Below are 17,377 nucleotides of genomic sequence, written 5' to 3'. Positions count from 1 at the left end.
CACACCCTTCCCCTGTGCATGACCAGACTTACTGCACCCACATGGTGATGCAATAAGAGCAAACACACATGGCACTTTGGGGCTTGGGGACACAGTGGAAAAAAAGACATACAGGAGCTGACACATCTGCTGTCAGAGTGATTTCTGCAGCCAGCTCCTTGCTGGCTCTTCCTCTTCACTGCTCTTTATATCTGAGCAAGGAGCAGGCTGCAGCCTGGGCGAGTCTTGTGCCAGCAGCAGAATCTCACAGCACCCCTCTCCTCCAAGCTCCGGGAGACCCCTTCCACCACTCTGCAATTGGGCTTGTGACACTTGCAGGGTGGCAGAAGGTCTACAGGGCCAAAATGTGGCTGTGGCTGGGAGCTGGCTGTCACTGCTAGAAACAGGTACTGGGAGCACATAGATTGTCCTGACCAGATATATGTGGTGACTGCCTCTTGTATTGCATGGGCTAAATTTAAACTGCCTTTCCCAGTGGGAATCAAACAAATTACTTACACTAAAGCCAAGGAGATTCAGGTTAGAGGTTGCAGACATCTTTTTATTTAAAGGGAACACAGAAATAAATGATAGGTGAAGGTTTGTTGTGTTTTTTTTAAGTACAGAATAGAAAAAAAGATAAGTGACAGGACAATCTAGATTTAAGGGATCTTCGAAACCTAATCTCTCCTGATTACAGGGATAAAGTGTCTGTTGCTATGCAGTGGATAGTTTTGAAGCATCTTTTGATTAAATAGAACCAGGCACATTTCTTGGTAACAGTGAGAATCGCCTTGACTGCTTGCTGTGTGGGTAAATCCTCAGCAAGAGGTCCCTCACCAAACAAAACACTTGAACCACACAGCCTACAGGTGAGCAAGTAACATTCAAAGTCCAGAGAGATGCTCTTCCAAGATTCTGTAGGAAGGCCTTTGATACACTTTGATAGATTTGTTTATCCTATGAGACGGTAAACAATTCCAGCTCAACTCCAAATGCTGCAAATGGAGGTAGTTTTGTCTCCCGGGGAGTTTGTGCTGCCTTTCCTTTCTATTGCACTTCTTTTATGGTCTAAAGTGAAATGGAGAACCAGGGCCACTGCTTAGAGCCCCAAATAACACTGTGTATCCTACATTTTTGCCAGATACCAGGCAGACAGTGAGGTTTTGCAACACAGAGGTGTCAGAGAAGATGTCTCAGGCATGCCCCGCTTTTGACATTAGTTGCAATCTACACCATCTTTCAAGAGTTTTCCAGGGCAGGTCAAGTAAGAACATGTACAGTAATTAAAATAGTCTTGAAATACATACAATGCACAAAATGTCATCATATTAGCCTTACTAATTAGTATCGACCTGATTTTATATTGGGATTTTCTCTGATACCTTTAATTAGATGGGGCTAGAATTAGGTCTTAGCAACTGGATTAATCAGCTGCAATAGGCCACAAGAGAATAGTAATTTTTTTTTTTTTTAAACTGAGGTATCTTTAAAAGGAATGCAGAAAGACTGATGGGCTTACCAGAAACAAAGCTACAGCACTTCCCAAGATGAAGCCTGCGATCACATCTGAACAGTGGTTTCGATACTCAGAAACTCGATTTAGCCCAGTGAGGAACGCAGCACACAGGGTACCCAGACACAGCACAGGTTTGGCTAGCCTGCTACTCTTCGTTTTAATTGTGCTTGTGATGTACATCTGAAACAAAGGGTAAGCCAAAAATGAAAAGGGCTCTGCCAGAAATGCATCTTTCTCCACCCAGACAAATCCTGAATCAGCAAGGATGTGACAAAATCCATGTTTCATTAAAAAAAGCATTGGGAAGTAGAGGAAGAGGTTTAAGGTAAGTCAGAGAACACTTTTAAGAGAACAATACATTGTTAAATTATGTTTCAGGATGTCAAATATTGCATGAACTGCATTTACATACTGGACTTTTTCTGAGCTGGTATGTACAGGCTCAGTTTTACTGACTTCCTAACTTGTGCACATACTTGCTCATATGCTACCAAACATGCACTCTGAAGGTACATGACTAAATGTTTGCAAAGGGAGTCAAGGATTTATGTTTATACTCCTGCAGAAACTATAATGTGCACATGATGGAGTGCCTAGCACCCATATGAACTAGCTGCTCTGGTTTCCTAAGTGCTGTTAAATTTAAGAAACAGAGAACATTAAGGGAAACCATTCCAGACATTTTCTCTGCAAGATGAAATGAAACACAGACTATAAGAGAGATTTCTTTGAAACCAAAGTTGATTCTGAAAATGTAATTCCAGACCATGAAGTTTCACTGTCCTCTGAATATTTTTTAATGAACCCCACATGTTTGTGGCAGTTTGTATTTTATTTTAAATGCATTTTGACACAGAGAGTAAAACCATGTGGGTTGCAATTAGCAGCCTGTCATTAATTCCAGAGCCACAAAATTACAAAGATCAAGCAAACCAAGTCTGATGGCAAAACAATTCAATAAAATCCTTTTCAGCAAGGAAGTATGGGTGTGTGCATGATTTCCAAAGCTTTGATAAGCAAAGCAAATAAATCAAACACATTTGCCAGAAATGTCTCCAGATAACTCATTGCCTCCCATACATGAAACAGAATCAGGAAGATACATTTGAAAAATTCATTTGATTCTTATTACCAATCACCGGGTAAATGAACCTGATTCATATAGTGTTGATCTGATCCAATGAAAGTACAAACACCTGTTCTGCTGGGGAATGGAAGGATTACAAACCATGGAAGTGTCTCTTCCAGTGCTTAATATCAAAAGATGCCATTTTATTTGTAAAGAAAAAATGCATTCTCCCGTTGTAAAAACCGTAAAATCATCAAAGCTGAAAATATTTCCATTCTTGACCCTTGACCCTTCCTTGAACCATGGAATTATGGTTCTGTTAGTCTTCTAGACTGTCCTGGTTTCAGCTGGGATACAGTTAATTTTCTTCTTAGTAGCTGGTACAGTGTGTTTTGGATTTAGTGTGAGAATAATGTTGATAACCCACTGATGTTTTAGTTTTTGCTAAGTAGCGCTTACCGTAAGTTAAGGATTTTTCAGTTTCCCATGCTCTGCCAGCACGCAGGTGCACAAGAAGCTGGGAGGGAGCATACCCAAGACAGCTGACCCGAACTAGCCAAAGGGATATTCCATACCATAGAATGTCATGCTCAGTATATAAACTGGGGGAGTTGGCTGGAAGGCACAGATTGCTGCTTGGGCATTGGTCTGCAGGTGCTGGGCAATTGCACTGTACATCACTTGTCTTTTCCTGTTTGTGTTTTGTTGGTTTTTTAAAAATATTTTATTATATTCCTTTTCATTACTATTATTATTATATTTTATTATTATTGTTATTATTATATTTTATTTTACTTTAGTTATTAAACTGTTCTTATCTCAACCCATGAATTTTACTTTTTTTTTTTTAATTCTCTTCCCCATCCCACTGGGAGTGGGGAGGAGTGAGTGAGCGAGCGACTGTGTGGTGCCTAATTGCTGGCTGGCGTTAAACCATGACATAGACAAAAGACTCTATAGGAGATCCTTATTGTTTAATCACATCTGCAATACCACCACAACTGGGATCTGTGATGGTGCTCTCTGCAGGTCACAAACCTCAGCTTTCACTATTATGACTTCACTTCTGGGGAAGGGCACTGCTGAGCGCTTTGCACGGGCAGCACTGAAATCAGGGTGGGACTCTGCAGGATGGTGGAGACCCAAGAGCTGTTCTCCATTGTTGCTGCTGCAGCAGCCAAGGACACCGTGCTGGCTCACACCACCAGTCTCTGGCCAAGACTACAATGGCTTGGCTGGGGTGAAGCTGCCTTGGGATTTTCCTGTGTCTGTGCTGAAGGAAGTCTGCAGAGGCTTGGCTTGGTGCTTCCAATTGCAACTACCAGCACAGCTTGCTTCACACTCCATGACCTATTTGGCAGCCATGGGCAATTATTTTACTGTATTTCAATGCCTGTCCCCTTCTTCATGAGCCAGATATAGAGAGGTCACTATGGTCTGGCACATAGTTTTGGGATCAAGAAACAAATTATATCCATTCTCAAGGTCACCCTCTTCATTGCCTTTCATATATTCCTTTTTTCTGCTGTACTGTGCCTATTTTTTACTCTAACTTTCTCCCTGTCCGTTTTTCTTTTCCCTTCTCCCTGACTGGGCCGTCAAATGTCCTGACAGCTGGCTTCCCCTCACTGGCTGGTGTTAAAAATGTTAGCCCTAAAGCCATTACAATATGTAACTCCAGAAGTAGGGAAGGGATGCAGCAACCACCTCTTGGAAGGGAAAGGGACAGGCCAGAGAAACCAACAAGGGGAAGGCACATCTGCCTGCCTCTGGACTTAGGCAAAACTGTACTTTCATGTGCCAAGATACTGCAGCAATAGACTTCTAACAGCTAAATTTGCTAGATCTCTGCCCAGGGAAGGCAAGTCTTCTGTCCTTAAGTGTGCTGCTGAGCACATCATTTAAAGGTAAATTCAGTTTATGAACTGGAACATTGTGATGTATAGTAGCACTATGGGACTAAGCTACTCGAGAGGTTCCTGCTTGCTTTGTTTTTCAAACCGAATACCTGACTGCAGTACATGCCTTGAAATGACAGCGAGTAACTGAGCACTAGGCGGCAATCTTGCCCCAGTCTCTGCTGGTAGGTTGAGCTGCACCTGACTATCACCAAAACTCGCGTTAAGGATCTTCTTTGGAAACAATAGGAAAAAAATATCATTGCCACTTTCTGAATAATTACCACCCACCCTTTCACCTTATGCATTTCTTTTAGCAGAAGTCAGTTCAAACGAGCAATAGGGAGCCAGGTTGCTCTCCCGCACTACTGTGGTTTACAGCATCCAAAGGAAAAGCATCACCTCTTCAAAATAAGAATGCAGTTCTGCTGCGACAGCTGCAAATGCTACTACAGAGAACAACTCACACATGCTTGTTTTCTTACAGGTATGAGATGAAGCTGGATCTCTGGAATACCCACATGGGATACTTCTCCTTATTACACATGGAAAGTATATAATGTATTTGAAGTTTCATCCATCTCAACAGGAAAAAGTAAACTTGTAATAAAGAGAACATTTTTAGCAATGAGGGTAATTAACCATGTGAACAGATTGCCAAGGGAAATCTATTAAACCCTCATGAGGAGGGTTTGAAACAAGACAAACTGTTTTCCTAGAAGGTATGCTCCAGTTCGTCCATAAATATACACTGAGCTCAGAAACAAGTGGGAGATCTTTTCCTTTCTGGTCAGACTTCCTGATCACTGCCATTTGATCTCTATTGTCCTGGTCCCTAAAGCCAAGATATTTTTTAAGATTCTCACAATGTGTTTACCCTTTCACTTAGGGCATGTTTTCAAAGCTTTCTAAATGAGCCTAAAATCTCAGTGAAAGTCACTTACATTTGATTTCCTACACACAGCAGTTGGTTTTGAAAATATCCCACAATGCTATTTATAGGGTAAATTTGTTTACAAAACTCTGAATGTCAAAACCAGTTATTTGATGGGGGGGACAGGGAGAAAGGAAGTCAATATCAAAAGATGTGAAGAAAATAGAAAAAATCATATTAAAAAATAAACTACATATGATTTAACTATATAAATTATCTATTCAGCTTCTTTGTGTGCTCTTATCAGTACGCTCAAGCAGTGTATTTATCAATGTGCAATGTGTGATAGTAGCATTCAACCTGTAATTCCTCTCCCATCTTTTTCAGACAGACAAAAGCATAGGCAGTCTAGGAGGCTTTTTTGTTTGCAAGTTTAAAATATACATACATACACATATATATTTCTATATTGTGCTGGTTTTGGCTGGGATAGAGTTAATTTTCTTCATAGTAGCTGGTATGGGGGTATGGTTTGGATTTGTGCTGGAGACACTGTTGATAACACAGGGATGTTTCAGTGAGTCCTGAGCAGTGCTTACACAGAGTCCAGGCCTTTTCTGCTTCTCACCCCACCAGCAAGTAGGCTGGGGGTGCACAAGAAGTTGGGAGGGGAGACAGCTGGGACAGCTGACCCAAACTGACCACAGGGATATTCCAGACCATAGGACATCATGCTCAGCATATAAAGCTGGGGGAAAGGAGGAAGCAGGGGGATGTTCAGAGTCACAGCGTTTGTCTCCCCAAGTAAACATTACATGTGAAGGAGCCCTGCTTTCCTGGAGATGGCTGAACACCTGCCTGCCATGGGAAGCAGTGAATGAATTCCGTGTTTTGCCTTGCTTGCATGCATGGCTTTTGCTTTACCTATTAAACTGTCTTTATCTCAACCCACGAGTTTTCTCACTTTTACTCTTCAAATTCTCTCCCTCATCCCACTGTGGGGGAGTGTGCAAGTGGCTGTGTGGTGCTTAGTTGTCAGTTGGAGTTGAACCACAACATACATGTATGCAAATATATGCATATATTCAGAATGTATATCTATGATGAGAAAGGTGGAGTGGAAGAAGTCTTGTCCTTTCAGCAGAAAGTGGGGAGATATGTCATAGTTTATTTTCCTTGGAAAGTTCACAATTTCATACCAATACTGGAAAGCGCGGTGTCTACAAGCTTTAGAGACTATCTTTTCCTTTACCATAGAGATTTCTACGGTAAGAGAGAAGCAGAGCCTCTGACAATGATAAGGCTTGTACATCTTGCAGTCTCCTGGATGCTCAGTGCTGCTGCTTGAAGTGCCAAGGCCTTGAATTTCATTGATTAGTCTGGCAGGTGTTAATGCAGAAAGGGAAGAAATTGTTGGTGGGGTCACAGTGACTTGGGTTGCAGAAGAGATTTGCTGTAGTGTTCTCTGCTATTCAAAATTTCCCAAATGTTGAAAGTTTCACATCCAGGTATATTGTACCACTCCAATCTAGTCAAGAAGCAACGCACCCAGGTGTAAACAACAGATGCCAGGTTGTGCTCCAGTATGATAAGGTGGAGTCTTCTAGCCACATGGAGGTAACAGAAAGTGTTACTTATGGATGCTGCTAGGTAAGATCTTGGCTGAAGAATCCCAAAACCACCACTAAACAGTCAATGTAAGTGACTAGTTGTATCTTTCAACCACAGAGACCTTGTTGTGACTGTAAAACAATTCTTGCTTTCACTTGAGAGGCAAACAGAAGGATCAGAAAGGATATCTATCTTCTCTCTACAATAAGAGCTCCTCCAGTTGTGCTGGTGAAATACTTTAATATTCCATGTCCTGTTTGAACACTACCATCTGTTAGATGCCATTGGCTCTTCCATGACCTTTCTCAGAAAAGCATGAAATAACAGTTGTTTAAAGATGATGTAACTGGGATACCCATATGCAACATATGATTTTATCATCTGTTTTTTGGTTTTTGCCAGAAATGTTAATTAACTAAGGAGTATTTCTAGCCTATCATTTTCCTTTGGGAAAGGCAGCATATACTATGTACAGTGACTGCCATCTCTTCCTGCGATACTTCTGGGAGACTAATAAAACTTCATTAGATGCCATTTTAATTTTTGTGTAAGTATGGAAGCCAGGGCTGCTGGCTGTTTTCTCTTTCCCTTACTTTAGGCATACAAGATTCAACTCTGCCCATAGAGATCACAGAAGTGATGCTTTGGGTTCTCCTCAGCTTCTTTGGCAGGTACCAAGAAAAAGTCTAGTTGATTAAGTATAAAACCCAGATTATAAGTAAAAAAACCAAAACACAAGGCCAAACCAATCATAGTGGTAGTACTGTCACTAGCAGACTAATGAACAAATCAGTACAGAAACATCTGCAGAGGATACTTGAGGTTCAGTGGTGGGAGGAGACTCCCAGATCTCAACAGACATTTATACGATGAAAGACAATGTCTGTGCTGTTCATTCTCCTGCCTCCTCATGTTCAACCTGTTTTATTTTTCTTGCTCCATGGCTCAAATCTTCAGCTTTATGCAAAATACAGTCATTACTAACCAAATGCCCTGTGTTTTATGTTCAGCAGCCCACATTATCATGCATATTAGAATCAGCAAGACGCTTCTCAAAAAATTGTGCACAGCACAATTATTAAGCAAAGCTAGATCTGAACACTGCATTTCTTGTGTAATGCTCATGTTATTCCCAGCTGACAGGCAGAGAAAAGACAAGTGACAACACCTTTAGTGCTAGAGGGTGTCTTCAGGCAGAGAAACGGGCTAAAACTGGACTGTAGGCTGAAATGCCTTAAGGGCAGGCTTTTATCACCTTGAGGCTCAGAAATAACTCCATGCCCTGCCTTCACCTGGTATCTTCCTGTGTGGTGAGAAGTGCAGGTCCATCGCAGGTACTCTTGAAAGGCTAGGGCTCAGAAACACTGGACTACTGGGGACTTAAGGTCAGGAAGGAAAAGCATTATTCCACTTCAGTTGTAGAAATCAGCCCGTTTGTAGAAGACTTGCCTTCCTAGGAAACAAGGGAGGCTGGGCAGGGAAAGTCCATGAAAGGATGTAGCTAGCCCCCTACCTTAGGGCAGAGCCAGGACTAAGCCTGATCTTGGAGCTTCCACCTAAGAGTTTATCATGATGGAAACAGCTGCTACAACAATGTTGAGTTTATTGGGAACTGTATTTCACCCATGGTTGCTTATCATTCAGAAGTAATACACATGAAAAGTTATGGGCTTTCCAAACACTTCCCAACAAATACTGAACAAAGGAGATACCAATTTATATCTCTGTCATTATTCACACAACATTCAGTGCAAACAGATGGATATTGAAACAGCAGCGGGTGGCCTCTTCATTTTAGAGTAATAATGTGGTGTTTTATTAATCTGCTACCAAGATCAGGGTAAAATATTCAGTAAATACCATAACAAGTTTAAGGATTTTCTCAAATCCTGATGACCTGCACACAGACTCTGCCACTCATTCGAGTCAAGCTATTGGAGGAAAGAAGGCCTAGTTAAGCCATTTTGAGATCAGAACCAGGTTAAGTCCTTGGATCTTAATGGCAAAACCACCAAGGTTTTCCACTTTGTGAGTAAGCTTCTTGGATCAATTCAGTAAGCTTCTTGGATCAATTTTCAAACATTACAGAAACTTTAGCCAGAGAACACAAAGCAGCAGCCAATCTGATTCACTAGACTTTTAAAGACAGACAATTTCCTTCCTGACAGTATAACATGTCACCTTGTCAAGATGTCAACTGGGGTCCATTTCTCTGTGATAACAGCAAATTCTGGCACTGACTTCCATTACAACCTTCTTTGCATGGGGAATTTAGGTCCTGAACAAGGGGAGCAAAATTCAGCCTAGTTCAGCCCTCCATTGAAATGGCACAATTTACATTTTAAATGTTCAACAACCCATGGCATGTGAACAAAAGAAATAGTAGTGATTCAGGAGCTGTTTAAGCATCAACTTCATTTTCATGTTCATGAGACAGGGGCAGAGAAAAGAGGTTGAATGCATACTCAAAGGCCTCTAAGAAAATCAGCAGCTAAGACAAGATTAGGACCTCATGCTTCCACATCATACAGTGCCACAAAAGCAATAAGCATTTGATTTGCTTATACTAGGATTGGTAAAACAGAGAGAGAAGGGGATTTTCTCCTGCAGATAAACAAGAAAGTCCTCCCCAAAGCAACCCTTTTTCTTCAAAAACCCATTGTGAGAAAAATGGCCTCTTCTAGAGGCATGGACAGAAACCTCTCATACAAGTTAGCAATCGTCACTGGCACTCACCGTGGCATATAAAGCTGAGTAGATGCTCAAAGCAGCATGTTTGGATGGAAAGGATCTCCTTGCCTTTTCAATCACCTCCACGTCCCCAGTGCAGATGTTGCCGTTGTTTATGAACTCATGGTGGGCCCGACAGTCATTTCCAGTGTAGTTGGGTTTACATACAGTCAGGAAGTAGGGAGCCAAGTTCCCAGTCACAACCTGGCCAGCGTTTACAAATATGTCCGTGGCAAAAAGTCCAAATGCAAACACTCCTGTGAGGAAAGGTTAAAAATAATGATTATTCAAACAGGTTTAAAAAAAAACATCTTGGTACCTGAAGGAGGAGACATAATGATGAGGTAAGGGACCAAACCCTACAGTCATTACCCAGCAAAATCCCCTGCTGACTCCAGCAGAGTCCTGCAGCAAAGGCATGACACAGAAGACTGCATGCTTAACTCTGACAGGTGCTTAACTCAGCAACTCCAGGAGGACTCAGAAACAGGCTGAAAATGATAAGCAAGTGCCTAAATACTTTTGTGATTCAAGCTCTAAACAGAGCTGTGAGCTCTAGATTTCACTGAAAACACTGTACCTATACTGTGCCTGTAAAGTTTCCACTACGAAAAAGGCTCACAGCCTGCAGTCAAGTGTCATGCACATGAGTTGCTAAAAATGTTTATTTATTTTTATCACATCTGGGCCAAAAAATGATAATAAAATGGCTCTGAACCTGAAAGAGCAGTGTAGTGCTGAGACACAATACTGCATTTATCTTAACATCCTATCTAGTGTCAGGTGTATTTTGGATTTTGACTATTCACCATCCTGATGTTGAAAAATTAAGATCCTGATCTAGCAATATTTGGCAGGTCCTTTGAGAAACATCCTAACACTTTGCTCTGGAAGACATTTCCACACAGTTGCTGTTCAGCTCATGTCACTGGGAGCATATACCCGCAAATAGTATAGCAGGAAGCATTCACTTGAACGCAGGAACATTTCCAGGGTTGTGGAGCATCCCTTGTTTAATACTGCAGTTGTCACATCCTCCACTGACTCCCTATGAGTGTTAGTAATACCTGCTTCAGCTGCTATGAACATATATGAGGACCTTTTACTTGCATGTACTGCCTACATATCAAAGGAACAGAACAGCAGGCTGGCAGAGATGCCAAACCCAAATGTTCCGAAAGACTGAACTGGCTCCCCTTTCCTGCTTCACATCACTAAGGCAGATTAAAGTGTCACAAAAATTTAGAACAAATAAATATTTACTTTTGGTGTGGAAATGTTGAGGGTCATATATTTTTGCTTTTTCCCTCCTGCAGCTCTGTAAGCAAAAGTCACTTAAATTATAAATTAGCTGAGATTGCTATGTATTTAAGTATGACCAAGAGCTGGAGCTCCAGGGAAAACATCTTAGGAGAGCTGTGATAAAATCATAAGAGCTGGCACCACTATGGTTGTAAAAACTTCACTGCTTATCTGTACTGACTTTAAAAAAAAAAAAAAGAAAAAGAAAAAAAGACTGCTATAGTCTGAGAAAAAAAAAGTATCAGGGAGTCAGCAATATAATGCAGCAGAAAATGCTTTACATCAAATTAACAAGAATCAAAGATCATTCTGCAGATATTGTCACTCATCATGCAGCTAACAGAAAGCAGAAGGGCTACAGCTGGCAGAATTAGGTCCTTCAAAACATTCGGAACCTACCTACACACAGGACACTTGTACAGACATAAAATAAAACCCATAACTAAATATGGATTCATTGTATGAGTGTCAAGTGGGGCTTGCCAGTGCCACTTGCTCACAGAGATGGTGTGGTGTGACCAACACAGCTGTGCTGTAACACAGATTCCCCACTGGGGTACTCCCTGTAACACAAATTCCCCACGGGGATACTCCCTGTAACACAAATTCCCCACGGGCGTACTCCTCACGGGGGTACTCTTCACGGGGGTACTGATACGAAGAGCCCTCTCCTTGGGTAGCAGCCTGGAGCGGCCGCAGGAATGCGGAGAGTTTTGTCCTCACCACACTTACCCAAGGCTAGAAAGGAGCGTTACCACAGTCAAGACGATTTTGGGGACTGAGTTTATCACTATTCTTTATATGAGTTTATAATTAGTCATGATTAATGAACTGATGTGTGATGATGAATTTAAAAAGCCAGTGGTGGTCAAAGAAGGAAGTAGCCTTCCTCTGGTTCTAGACTGCAGGACTGGCCGCTGTCTTCTTATTGGCATGACACTCTTCCTCCCATTTATCCTTCTAAGTGTCTGTGTTTAAAAGGGAAATGGAGAGAGCACTGAAACTGCTCCTTTATTTCCTTTATGCCTCTGCTAATATTTTAAATCCATGGTTTTCCACAGCTGGCAGGAACTCCTCATCTACATTAGCCAGTGCACAAGCAAGTTAGGCCACGAATCTTGTTTTATATATGGCTCTTTGGCCAAATCCTTAAATTTTTTTGGCACAGCTTGCTTTAAATGGCATCTTTTTGATGTGCTGTGCAAATCACAGGGAATGCAGTGAGGATTATTACCCAGCTCTTTACAATACTTAGAGGAAATCTATGAGCCAGGTAGTCTGGCCCATGGTCTATATCACATAAGTAAGTACAAGCCGAGAACCGAGGTGTTTCAGAAAAGGCTTATGGGCTTCACAAAGTTATTTCAATCTCTAGGCAGTGCACAGGTACAAAAGTGGTCCAGTGTTTTTCTCCCAAAACCCAGAAGTTTCAACACCTGCATTTTCTTAATATTTGGTAGTGCTGAAAGTGCTGGCCCAGACTCAACTGCTGAGGGCTGCAGTACTCTGCAGAACAGCAGAACAAGCCATGGTTGAAACCTTTATCATGCTTTGACTGTGATGTATATTGATTGCTGTAATTCCCCTCTTGCAGTTATGCCAAACTGATTATGCTGGAAACTGATTATGAAAATCATAGCTATGTGCAGCAATGAATTCAGCTAGCAGGAATTTAACCCTTGCAGACTGATTACACATTATGTAGTCTCTGGAGACTTTAAGATAGGGTTGGCTGTAATTGATTTAAAGGCTGCAACACCAGTGAGCCTGGGTAGTGGTGGAGAGTCCCTGATGGTTTTTGTACCTCAGGAAACCATCTGTTCAATGGATTTGTTCAATGACCTACAGCAGCTAAGCTAACGGACCAGAGCATGAGAATGCAGTGACATGATTGCCAGGTTTTTAGAGGCAGACAAATCACTGCTGAAAGGCTTCACGGGAAGGGCAACTAGCCCTAGCTCTTCAGGGTCATACAGCTGAAGTCTGTGATACAATGCCACAGAGAGAGAATAGGAGAACATGCACCTCTTCCAGACTTTGATGCTCAGGTGTAACAGGAGGTGATGTCATCCTGCTAAGGAGCAACCACTTTATCTCACTGTGCTCACTCTGGCCTAGAAAATGTGGGAGTGAACTCTAGTCCAGAACTTACCATATGCTGAGAAAAGATTTAAACAGTGCAAGCCACATGTGAAGAAGACCTATAGCCTCTACAGTTGGTTACTAGCAGAAAGGATGGATAGAGGTTAATTTCATTTACATAAAGACACTCCTTCCCCTCATCCACACGTGTCACATAGTCTGGCTGCACAAAGAAGCCTTAAAGAAGGAGCAGAAGCTATTTCTGGAAAGGCTTCCTGACTTTCTGTCACTGTCCTGGCTCTCAGCTGTGTTTCTGTGTGTCAGGAGCAGCCAGAGAGAAGAGGCTAGAAGGCAAACCAGTAAGCAGAATGTAACTGGGAGAGGGACTAATTTAGACTAGAGATAGAGGGTAGGCTGTACTCCCTGATACTGTCTTTAGCTGCCCCAGAGTCCCAGGAAGAAGGAACTGAGGATCAGATTTGCACATATCTTTACCTCCAGTGAGAAAGACCTTAGACAAACTAAATGTGCAAATTAAAAAAAGAACAAGGAAAGTCCTGGTCAAAAATGCTGAGGACAGACAACATGAACCTTAAATCTTTCCAGCTCCATCTCACCTGAACTAACACTTGCCTTGGCAGAAGAACCTAAATCTTCAGCAGCTTCAACTTTGAATGCTTCAGTTTTAATTTCTTCACTTACATCTCCCCCTAAATTGGTGCCAAAAAGTCCTCCAAGCACAAACCCATAATTTCTGGGCTTTCACTCACATGCTACTCTAATGGTCTTTCTCCCACCGAGCTCCCTGTGTGGCTGTTCATCAGTGTTGCCACCTGTCACCTCCAGCTCTGTCTATTGCTTTTGCTAAGAGACATCTGCCCTGAAGAAGAATCCAGCTCTCCTCGCTCACTGTAACCTTAGTACAACCCTATCTTCTCCCTGCAACTCGTGCTCAAGCTCTCTCTTCTTCCACCCCAAATCCATCTAGCATCAGTGACTGCAGCTGCTTATTGACTCCATGGCAACTCCATTTCAGACATTTAAAATGCCACTGATTTGAAACGAAACAACACCAACAAAAAACACCCAGAAAAAAAAACACCAACAAAAAAACCCTGGGAGTTGTAGAAGAGCAGCTGAAAAAACATTGTGAAATGAGAAGTGAGGAGCCAGTGGGTGGAAATGAGAATGAGGAGGTACAAGACTTTATCAGAGAAAAATCGTGAAACCCTTAAGTAAAGTGATGAAAGAAACAATGCATTGCAGGGCTTATGAGACATCAGAAGCTGTGCTCTTCAGTAACATATCATCATGTCTTCTACCAAATGCATTTATTTAGGCACTCCTCTCTCTTCCAGTGCTCAGGCAATTATCTGAATCTGTCACACTCAACCTAATTTGCTCAGAAAATGTTCATATTACACATGTACACTCACACTTCCCCAACCCCTTTTCCACCCCTATGTTTTTTAAAGAAGATTAGAGTTTCAATGGAGGGAGTCCCTGGAAGGACTCATGGCTCTATGGAAATGTTGATCCTCAGCTCATCTCTGAAGTCTTTGCTCTAATGGCCCTGTGCATCCAACAAAGCCATACATTTATAGTCCTGTGACTCAGACTCAGCTGAACCACCCTTCATCATTATATCTTAAAGGGTGTTGTTAAAGAAGATCTCTATCATTAATCCATTTTACAACTGTAGAGGTGGGGGTTGCAGGGAAATTTATTGTCTGTTGCCATGGCATCAGGAACAGGCTCAACAGCAAGCTTCTGCTGAACACTCACAATCTGATCCCAGGATTGGCTTCGATCTCCCAGTGAAGACCCCACAAAGCTCACTGCTCCAGGCATCTACTGCCTTTTGTGTGTGCCTGCTTCACCTGTGAGCGTCCTGCCTGGTTACTGTGCCCTCAAGACGTAAGAAGGAAGACATGTGGTCTGAGCATGCAAGAAGAAATTCAGTTTCCAGTGCAGAAGTACTCTGGAGCCCCAAGACTCCTCCCCACAGACACACAGGATTTCTTTCTTCCTCACTGCTTCACAACTATCAGTTTTCATCTAGACAAGAGCCAGCTCAGAGCCTAGCATGAAAAGGAACAGTAAGGTTTGATTTGTCCCCAACAGAGTGACCTGTTTCTTATTGTGGAGGTTCTTCAGTGACAAGAAGGGAGACCTACAGTAGTTTAAGGTGCTGCAGCAGTTTAGGTTAGAGGCAGCACACACAAATACAGCTTGAGCCCTGATAATAACAGATTATTATTATTATTAGTTATTAACAGAACATGCATTGTTTCACAGTTAACTTCAGATCCAAGGCAGACAGAAGGATAAGGTCAGGCAAACTACGTCCTGCAGCTGCCTAGGGAATTGACACCAGAGCTCTGGGGTATATCTATCCTATTGCAATAAACTCAATGTGTGTATAAATCTTGTAAACCTTTATTTGCTGAACTAAAGCCTTAATTTGCTGAAATAAAGCCCTAATTTCATTATTTAGCTGCCCACTGTGAGGTGTCACCATGCTTTAAATTAAGCTGTCAGCAGAAGCTGATCTGAGCCATTTGTTAACTGCAAATTATGCAGGTCCAAAGTAAAAGACACTGGTAGCAAATTCATGAAGCATGCTGCACTTCTAAACATCTGACCTGGAGAGAGGCTACTTGCATGTTATCAGCGCTTTGCAGGTATACAACTTAATCACATGGATTAGAAACCTAATATAATGAAATGCAACACAATACACACTCTAGTCACCCTGCCAAACTGACTCAGGGAGGTCTGAATCCATGATCCTGGTGGTATGATAGCAGCTGTATATAAACAGACTAAATCCTTGACTGAAACTATTTACTAAATAATGTTAAAATAATTTATAGCCTCTATTTGCAATACAAATGATGAAGTAGAACATGGAATTAAATGCAAGATGGCAAGATGTTAACAAAGTACTGAACAGGAAACTACCACAAGACAGGGTGAATAAAAAGACAAGAGGCTGTGCATACTCAAGTTGGGAGACAGGGAGAAGAGGCAGAAGCCGAAGAAACAACCACTCTGGTTTCTCAAAGGTCCAGCATGTAAATGGCAAATTTTGGCAGCAGAAATTTGTAATAAAACTGCTGGGAGGGGTGGGGACAGGAGGGAGGAGAGGTGATGTGACTAAAGAACAGCAATGCAGCACCAGTATTTTAGGCAGAATAAACTGCTCCAAAGCAATTGCAGACCACTTGCTTGACCTGAAAATCTTCAAAATAAATGTCTGTGGAACCAGCTATAAAAGATAAAGAGGAAGATGGAGGAAATTGCAACATATATCAGAGTCTGATGTTTCGAAGCTAAGCCAGCTTTTCACTGATAAAGGAATTGATTTTCTAAATGCAGGAAACGTAGTGGGTTTCACCAATCCAGGCTGCAGTACAGGCTTGACCTACACTGAAGCAAGTTGAAAGGCAGCCCTTCATCACAAAAGCAAATGTCTACCAACATGCAGAATTCATGCCAGGGCCAGGAAGCAAGAAGAAATTTTTGTTCTGCTTCCTGTGGATGAAGAACCCGGGAGGGATTTAAGACAAAGCTCAACATTCAAGGTCCCTGCCAAACTCCTGAGGCGAGAATCTTAGAAACAGGCAGCTGCTGAGGGCTTGAGGAAAACAAGGAGAGAATAAACAGAGAGCATAATAGGCAAAATAAGGAAAATCAAGGAAAAGAAACATGGGGCTTTGCCAACATCCTAGAAGAGCTGCAGGTTTTTGATTTTGCTTAATTCTTTGCTCCACTATCAAAGTGCAAAAGTGTGCTTCATTCTGTATACATGAAGAAAAAGCAAGAGGGAAGAAGGCTCAAGTCTAGCAACCAGATCCAAAAGATCCCACGGATATAGTATGACAAGGGTGCTTATCTTTCACATCACCAAAAGACAGTCTGGACTTTCCCTTTCCTTACAAAATCTAAGTGAATGTTCAGTGAAGTATCTATAACATTCTGCTTGTTTTGTGGAAAGCACCTATAGGCTACTACTCTTAAAACCCATCTCTTCCTAGCAACTCCAGTTACAGAGTCAGGGAGGGAGAAAAAGCCTCTTTGCCTTTCTAAAATTTAGGAATAGCAACTCTCAAAAGCTCTCCATCATGTGCCTTGCAGGGTCAGGAAAGAGTGTTCATTTTTCCTGACACGTGAGCACCCAAACACATTGAAGGATTTTTCTCACCCTTCTGAGTAATACCAACTGTAATGACTTACAAGGAGTTCAATTACTACTTTTTTCAGGCACTCACTTAAGACTCTTGCTCACACACCGAGGGCAGAAGAAATCA

The 17,377-nt window shown here is 41.9% G+C and overlaps 1 protein-coding gene across 3 annotated transcripts in view; it reads right to left on the bottom strand.

Moving 5' to 3' along the window:
- The window catches only part of PLPPR1 (phospholipid phosphatase related 1), a 135,206-nt gene that overhangs the window by 2,762 nt on the left and 115,067 nt on the right, over positions 1-17,377 (bottom strand). For all 3 annotated transcript variants that reach the window (XM_075019856.1, XM_075019857.1, XM_075019855.1), the window contains exons 5-6: positions 9,687-9,937; positions 1,502-1,678 (exon numbers count right to left, since the gene is read on the bottom strand). In XM_075019856.1, the coding sequence (XP_074875957.1) occupies positions 1,502-1,678; positions 9,687-9,937 (428 nt within the window). The remainder of the gene's footprint in view (positions 1-1,501; positions 1,679-9,686; positions 9,938-17,377) is intronic.

The sequence above is a fragment of the Buteo buteo genome, chromosome Z (assembly GCF_964188355.1).
Source record: "Buteo buteo chromosome Z, bButBut1.hap1.1, whole genome shotgun sequence".
Classification (NCBI taxonomy): domain Eukaryota; kingdom Metazoa; phylum Chordata; class Aves; order Accipitriformes; family Accipitridae; genus Buteo; species Buteo buteo.
This window is presented reverse-complemented; position numbering and strand designations above follow the sequence as displayed.